We start from the raw sequence: 8,545 nt of genomic DNA, 5'->3' as shown, positions 1-8,545 counted from the left end.
AGTGGGAAGGCAGAGGGGAGGCTCCGTAGCCAAAGAGAAGAACAAGGTGGAGATTCTCAGCGCTCCAGGCCTGAGTGCAGGCAGGACGGTGGACAGTTCCTCAAGACAGCCCCAGTGGGAAGGCAGAGGGGAGGCTCCGTAGCCAAAGAGAAGAACAAGGTGGAGATTCTCAGCTCTCCAGGCCTGAGTGCAGGCAGGACGGTGGACAGTTCCTCAAGACAGCCGAGTCCTTTCTCATCCAGCCAGAGGGGAGGGAGCTCTGTGGTCAGTGCCCTGGGCTACACAGCAGTGTCCCCAAGCCATAGCCATGTCTTGTCACCTTAAGCTGTCCCAAACTGTCCTGGAGAGTTGGCCATGGAGCCCTCCTTAAGGGCAGCTGGGTGCCATCCTGTCATCAGGGTGGACTTTCTGGTAGGGCCAGGCAGGCTGTCACATCGAACTTGACTGGCTGGTTAGCTTCGGCTGCCCAAGGAACCAGATATCCATGGTGGGACCCCTGCAGCAGAGAAACCTGGTCCCCAGTCCTTCCAGCTCTTGGAGGCCATACCACCAAGAGCTAATTTCATACACTTCAAAGGAATCGGGGTGCCTGAATTCACACTGTCGTGTTAAAGGCAAGGTCTGCAGCTAGAGCTATTTGACGAGACCATCTGGTGACCAAAGAAATAAAGCACTGTGGGGGTCCCAGACCCCTGGGGGAATTTTATCACAGACCACCACCAAGACCTCTTCTGGCTGCCTACACCCCTGCAGATATCTAAAGGCCTTGAGGATCTCACCCTCAGATTTCTTTTTGGTTGGAAATTAGAGGGACATCTTTGATGTGGAGGAGCACAGCCCCATCCTTCCTCCCTTCTCAATCCTCAGCTTCATCCCAGAGGGACAGTTCGCCGTGCTGCCCAACCATAGCGCTCCTGATGTTCCTGAGTCGTCAGGGAAGTGAGGGTAACATTTCTGTCCAGAGCCCACTTGGCCTGTAGGATGCATCCTTCCTGAGACCAGAAGGGATCAGCCTCCTGGAAAAGGACTGAAGCTGCATAGAATTCTCTAGCCTTCAGAGACCCAGAGGATGGATCACAGGTGCTGAGCTGTGGTTGCTCAGAACCCCAGAGCCCTCTGAGCATCTGGGGGCCCTTTTTCTCTTATAAAGTGCATCCAATCTGACATGCAGGCTGTGGAGTGCCTTCTTAATGGGCCTCTCTTTGCTATTGACTTTTCTGACCGGCACCCTCTGGTTCCATTGACACACATAGTAAATGTCTGACTGAAACACCCCTTTGAGCAGCTGCTTGCCTCTTACCCTCCTGGCAGACTTGGGTTTCAGTTCCGGACTTAAACTGGCCAGCAGCATCTCGTTCCCTTTTTACTGGCAAAGGCACCACTCTGTGGAGTCACTTGATAGGAGGTTTGGCTGGAATTGCCCGATCTCTTCAAGTTGAGCCAGAGACTGAATTTAAACCAATAATCATTAAGCCAAAGGCATTATTATCTGCTCATTAATTCCCCTGTTAGGGTTTTGCCTGTGCAGCAGAGCCCTCCTGCCAGCCAACCCCAAAGTATGAGAGTGGTGTGACTTCGCAAACACAGCTGGGCCACCCGTAGACCCTGGATGGTCCGCTGAGAAGGGATCCCAGCTGGCTGTCCTTGCCTGCAGGTGGGAGGGTCAGTGAGGAGGAGGAGTTCTGAGGCCACATTCTACTTTGCCTCTAGCTCCATCTGCCATAAAGCTTTTCCCAGATGACCCCACCCATAATGGTCTCTCCTTCTCTGAGCCCTGGGACTTATTGCCCTGAGCTACCCCACCTGCTTCTGCTGATAGCACCAAACAGTGCCCTGGTCTTCAGGCTGAGCTCTGTAGAGCCCCAGGGGCTAAGGCCCTGCCTTGGGGGCCTCCTGGGAGATGGGGAGTGAGGTGAGAGTGGGCACAGGTGGCCCAGACAGCCACCACCTCCAACCAGATCTCACTCGAGAGTCACCCAGCTTGGGTGCAAATCTCCTCTAAGCCACTTATTGGCTAAGCGGCCATGGGCAAATTGTTTGACCTTTCTAAACCTCAGTTTCCTCACCTGCAAAATGGACATCCTAATAATATCTACCTTCATGAAGAGTAAATGAAATAATACATGTAAGGTAGTCAGCGAGTACCTGAACAGAGTCGGCCTTCAGTGTGTGTAAACCACTGCTACCAATTACGTTATTTTTATTGTTTTTTTTGTTTGTTTGTTCGTTTTTTTAAAAGATGACTGGTAAGGGGGTCTCAACCCTTGGCTTGGTGTTGTCAGTGAGTCGGCCTTCAGTGTGTGTAAACCACTGCTACCAATTACGTTATTTTTATTGTTTTTTTTTGTTTGTTTGTTCGTTTTTTTAAAAGATGACTGGTAAGGGGGTCTCAACCCTTGGCTTGGTGTTGTCAGTATCATGCTCAGCCGGTGAACTAACCGGCCATCCCTATGCAGGATCCGAACCCATGGCCTTGGTGTTATCAGCACCGCACTCTCCCGAGTGAGCCACGGGCTGGCCCAATTTTTATTGGTTTTTAATATTGGGTCTATAGATAAATTTCATTTGGAGGAGAAGAAAAGTTTGCTGCTAAAAATAGAAAGTTTGAAAGCCATCGAGACCCAACCAGCCCATTACACATCACCATATATGGCCAAGGGACGCACGGACTTTTCTGTTGGGATATGACCTTACAGTCACCTGTTATGTCTCACTGGTACTTTGAGATCAAGGACCACACTGACTTCATCTTTTAATCCCACCCCAGCCCAGCACCAGGTGGGTGAGGCTGAGTCCTCCCTGGGTAAAAATGTAGGCAGAACCCTGGCAAAATTGTGACACATCCAAGTGCATACAGGTGGCAACTCAGGTCCCTCTTCTGAGGTCCAAGAGATGGTTCTGTTTCTCCCCATGGCCCATCCGCCAGCATCTCTATTTGGTCTTTGCTGACTCACACCAGATGTAAGTTCATAACCTGAAACAACACGTACCATCTCGCTCATTAACAAATATCCAGCGAGCACCAACTCTGTGCCCAGCACTGGGCCCTCCCAAACCAGGTCCCAGACCCAAGCCATCAGCTCTGTTCTTCTGAGGCAGATTTGCCCGGGGCTTCTGGGTTTCTTCTAACATTTGATTGCTCTGAAGTAGCCTGGAGGTATTGATTCCCAGGAGACCCAGCTGCCAGAATTCCCAAGAAAGTTCAGTCTAAGAAGCCATCAATTCCCAAATCCTGAAGGACCCTTAGGGCATCTCTGGGGCTGGAGCTGGAGGCTCAAAATGGCCCAGGTCAGAGGTCAGACCGGAGCTCAGGGCTCCTGTCTCTTGGTCCGGGGCTCCTTTCACAGCACTGAGCATCTGTTCTTCAAAAGGAGCAGCCAGTGTGCAAAGGTTGCTCTTCTGTGTCTCATTTATCAAGATTTTAGTGTAGAGAGGGAGGGATGGTTCAGGGCAGAGTGAAAGGAAGGTGGGAGGCAGCGGCCACCATCCACAGCAGCCGATGACAAACAGGGAAATTGCTCCGAGCCTGCTGCTGGTGTGAGTGGCTTTTCCTGTACTTGGGTGACCATCACAGAAGCTCCCACCCACATCTGCCCCCACAAGGAGCTGGAGCCTCAGCCACTCCGGAGAGAGACCACGAGGGCAAGGGCGAGCCTGCAGAAAGAAATAGGAAGGAAGAAAGGAAGGAGTTTGGGCATTCAGAACTGTGAGGAATAGAAAATGAGCCACTGATTTCATTCACTGGGCAGATGCCAGCTGCTGCCACCAGGCTCCCCTCCACCCCCGGGATCGAACCCCCCACAGAAACTGCCCAGTGGACTTAGCAATCAGCCTCATGGCCACATTTCAATAGCTGAGAAGAGAAAGCAAGCCTTTCAGATTTCAGCATCCTTTGGGGAGGAAGATATGTGTATTCCCCATCTTTCTGAGTCCACTCCCAGCAATTTTCTTAATTATCTTTGTAATTTATTAAAAACCCATCTCAAAGCCCAGCTGGTGAGTCAGCCCCTGGGAACAGCTGGTGCAGGGACGTGGATGACGAGGGAGGGATGGGCTGGGCAGGGCTGCCTTCTGGCTGTTCCAGTGCCTTCCAGAGCTGGCTGCTGCTCCTAGGCAGGACACAGAGCCTCTTGGAACTATCCTTTCAAACTTGGAATATTCAGACCAGCAGCTTAAACTAGCAGAATGAAATGACAGTGGTGACATTTATTTCATGCTTGCTACTATGTGCCAGGATTGAGGCCAAATGCTTTACCTGGAGGTTTCATTGACTCGTTCCTGGTTGTCTTCCTGAGAACATGAGGCTGAGCAGTTAAGACCAAGGTCCCACAGCTACAAGTAGCAGATTAGAGATCGAACCCAGGTGTGCCAGCTCCAGTGCTGTCCCCCTACTGCCCCCGAGCTCCGCTCCCTGCCCCACTGAGCCTGCCCATTCACTCGCACCTCGCTCATCCCAAACCCTCCCATGTGGACAGGTGTTCATCTTCGCGTTTGCTCTTGGAGGGAACAGGCCCCGAGTGGCCAGGGGGTGTCACCAAGCTTGATGACCAAGCTGCATCGCCCAGGTCCTTTCAGCTGCGAGTGTCTGCACACCTTGTCAGTTCTGACCACAGGCCCAGACCACAGGGATGATCATGATCAGTGTTATGCAGATGAGGAGGGAGGCTCAGAGGAGCCAAGTGACCTCCATGAGCCGGAAATCCCACCTTAAGCCTGGGCTCATTCTCCACCTTTCAGCCCAGCCACCTCCCTGTACCACCGAACACTGTCCACATCACCCAGGGCCACACTGGCTCAGCTGCTGGGTACTCCATGCCTTGGGGCCTGGCTGGTTCCCGTGGGGCAGCCCGGGCCACCCTGTTCCTTGCTCCTCACTGACCACCTGTCTTCCTCTCCTTACAGTCCCCAGTTTTCATCGCCCAAGTTGGCCTAGACCTGGTCTCCCAGACAGAGGAGAAGCTCCTGCAGAGGCCCTGCAAAGAAGTCTTCTCTGCTTGTGTGCAGTAAGTGCTCCGGCCACCTGGCCTATCCCGGCAGGCCCAGCCTCCCTCCCTGGGCTGCCAGGAGAGGGGCCACGCTCGCCCGCTACCTGGCAGCACTGGGCACCAGGGCAGGTCTTCAGTGCCCGAGGGCCCCAGCCAAGCCACCCAACTGTTTGTATACTTCCCACGAAGGGGAAAAGATACCAGGGTGCCAAGTCCAAAGAAAACATCTGCTTCAAAGGGTGTTGAAAGCAAGAGGCTCTCCAGGCTGTTGAGACCAAGGAATATGCAAAAATTGGACTGTGATTGGATGGTTTAGAAATCCTTCCCAGGCCCCCCAACCCCACCACTGCCACCAACAAGGGCCAGTGGGGCTGATGCAGAAGGGGGGGTCTCCACACCCCATCACCTGTCTGCAGGCTGTTCAGTCGCCCTAAGGGAGGGCAAGATAAGTCGGTGGGTGTGCTCTGTCCCACATGTGCACATGTGCACGCATCCCTGCCCATGAGCTGACATATGCAGACACGCCATCATGCATACACACCAAGAGCCGTCTGGAGCCAGATCACCTCACACAGCCAGATGAGTCTGGGGGCTTCTTGTGATTCAGCCCCATGGACATTAATTGAGTACCTGCTGTGTACCCAGCACTGTGCCAGGTGCTAGGGAGAGACCCTGGTGAGCAGACACAAGCTTGGTTGCTGCTCTTAGAGCTGGCTGAGGGTCAGATCTAACAGTGGGTAGGGTCCTGGCTGGTGACCCTGACTCCCACATTGGCCCATTTTTAGGTTTGGCAAGACTCAGCCCTCCATGCCTGGGCTAGATTGGGCAGCATGGCCACTTTTTAAAGGGAAGAAGCCCATCCCTGCCTGCAGCCAGGTTCAGATCACTTCCAGGCCCTACCAGTGGCTTTGCTGGTCCCAGACCAAACCCAGAGACTTGGCCCTCAGGGGCTGCATCCCCACTCTGCCCCCACCACTCACCACCTGTGAGTTCCAGCCCCTATGTTGTGCTCATTAAGTTTTTGTTCTTGTCTCAGCCTAAGTCCCTTCTTCAAAGAGACCTCCCTGACTCCTGGTGACTTCACTGTACCCGAATTCATGACGACATATCTCTGGGATCTTTTTTTTTTATTTTAATTTTCATTTACTTATTTACTTTTTGGTGGATAGTTAAGTTTTTGTTCTTGTCTCAGCCTAAGTCCCTTCTTCAAAGAGACCTCCCTGACTCCTGGCGACTTCACTGTACCCGAATTCATGACGATATGTCTCTGGGATCTTTTTTTTTTATTTTAATTTTCATTTACTTATTTACTTTTTGGTGGATGGCCGGTAAGGGGATCTTAACCCTTGACATGGTGTTGTCAGCACCACGCTCTCCCAAGTGACCTAAATGGCCATCCCTATATAGGGATCTGAACCCATGGCCTCGGTGTTATCAGCACCACACTCTCCCGAGTGAGCCGTGGGCCAGCCCTCCTGGAATCATTTTTCTAATGTTTGTTATTTACTCCCTGTGTCCCCCATAACAATGTCAGCCCTATGTCCACTGCTTGTCCCAGGGCCTGGAACAATGCCCAACACATGGCAGGTACCTAATTAATATTTGCAGGATCAACCAATTTCAGTCCACCTTGGGTGGAATGAATATGTCCACTGCTTGTCCCAGGGCCTGGAACAATGCCCAACACATGGCAGGTACCTAATTAACATTTGCAGGATCAACCGATTTCAGTCCACCTTGGGTGGAATGAAGGGGCCTCTGGCCGGCCGTGCTGCATCTGCATCTGTAACGAGGCCTGTGTGTTTGCATTTCCCAAGCCTGGGAACGGGCAAGGCCAGGCGTGGGCCTGCTGGAGATAGCTCTGCCTGTCTGCTTCCCCATCGGGATCATAAAATGTTCGTCCCTCTGTGCCAGGTCTGTCCATGACTACCTGAGGGGAGAACCATTCCACAAATATCTGGACAGCATGTATTTTGACCGCTTTCTCCAGTGGAAGTGGCTGGAAAGGTGAGTCCTCCATGCACCGTGCATAAGTGTGGACAAATGGGGGAGGCAGGGGTACAGGTTTTTTCTCTTAGAGTTCATATAAAAATCAGGTACCTCCTGTGGGCCCATGGTTAAAATAAAATCAATTGTCCTCCTCCTGTTAATTAAGTTCTGTGCATTCTAGAAAAGCTCTATGTGTATCAAAGCTCACACACACAGAAAACAAACACACATTCTTGCACGCATACACACAGCATCTTGTTCTTACTTTTCTGGTTCACCGACTTTGGGAATTCTCTCTGCCAGCAAATAAAGAGCTGCCATATTCTGTGAAATAGCTGCACATCCTTAATGTAACCCAATGCTCTGTCGATGGACATTGAAGTTCTCCGTTTTTTGTGCAACTTTCTCTAATTAGTGAGTAGCTTAGTACGTAAATCTTTATGTACTTTTGCAAGTACATGCATAGAAATCCTAGTAGAAGGACCTCTGGGTCAGAAGGCACCTGACTGTAAACTGTGGCAGCAGCTGACTTGGCCCAGTTCCCACTGCGCCTGAGCACCTGCTGCCTCTCAGCATCCTCAAGGCTGTTCTCTGTTTTCTGCCCGATGAGTGAGCAGCGGGGTTTCCTTGTTCATGTTTCTGTTTCTCTAGTAATGGGTGATTGTCTTCATGTTTTATTTGCTGCCTTATTCTCTTCCAAGTGCTCTCACATGCATGGCTGTGACTTGGTCAGATGTGGCCTTCCTGTGACTGATGAGGAAGCAGAAACAGAGAGAGGAGGTGACTTACCTGTCACCCAGCAAACCAGCAGTGCAGCTGAGGGGGAGCCCCAGTGTAGGTCTTTACAGGACAGGGCAGTGCCTGCATTAAATCTGTGCTGGGCTAAGCTGGGAGACGGTTCCCTGTCCTTGGAGTCCTGGCACTCACGGCCACCTGTGTGCCCCATGGCTAGAGAGCAAGAGGCAACCTGCCTGCCTGTTGTGTATCAGCTCCACTCTGGGCCAGTCCCCTGCAGACGCTCAGGAAGCTGCAGGAAAGGACCCCTCTCAAAGCCCTATTCACAGCCCTGCCTGGCCAGTCAAGAAGCCCAGCATGGAAGCACCCTGCTCTGCAACCACTGGATGTGACATTCCTCTGTACCTGACCAGTGGGGTGCCAGAGTGGCCGGGGATGGCCTTCTCTGTCGGCCCATCGACCTCCACTGGCCACCCTGCATGTGCACACCATGGCCCCAGGAGGGCCAGAGAAGCCAAGGATTGGCCCAAACATCCTGCTGAAGGCACCAGAGCCCCTAGCCTGGGTTTGAGTCCTGGCTCTGCCTTTTCTCAAGGAGGGGCCCAGGAAAGGGGTGCTCGCCTCTCCACACCTCAGTTTCTGCACTTGTAAAACAGGATCATAGTGCTTGCTTTGCAGGCTGGGGTGAGACTGAGGTGAGATGAGCGCAGCATGTGCTGGAACAAGGCAAATGCTCAACCAGGGCCAGCTGTTTGGCTGCAGGAGGGGACTGCCAGATGTGGTCATTGTGGTCATCACCGTCATCTTACCCACCACGGCTCATGTAGAAGGAGCAG

General features: G+C 52.4%; 1 protein-coding gene across 1 annotated transcript in view; it reads left to right on the top strand.

Annotated features, from left to right (window-relative positions):
- GRK5 (G protein-coupled receptor kinase 5) overlaps positions 1-8,545 on the top strand; it is a 127,303-nt gene that overhangs the window by 92,573 nt on the left and 26,185 nt on the right. Inside the window, exons 5-6 of the mRNA XM_008589108.1 lie at positions 4,903-5,003; positions 6,900-6,992. Of these exons, the coding sequence (XP_008587330.1) occupies positions 4,903-5,003; positions 6,900-6,992 (194 nt within the window). The remainder of the gene's footprint in view (positions 1-4,902; positions 5,004-6,899; positions 6,993-8,545) is intronic.

The sequence above is a fragment of the Galeopterus variegatus genome, unplaced genomic scaffold (genome assembly GCF_000696425.1).
Source record: "Galeopterus variegatus unplaced genomic scaffold, G_variegatus-3.0.2 Scaffold5214, whole genome shotgun sequence".
In the NCBI taxonomy this organism is placed as follows: Eukaryota; Metazoa; Chordata; class Mammalia; order Dermoptera; family Cynocephalidae; genus Galeopterus; species Galeopterus variegatus.
Note: the sequence above shows the minus strand (reverse complement) of the source record. Positions and strands in the feature narration are given on the sequence as shown.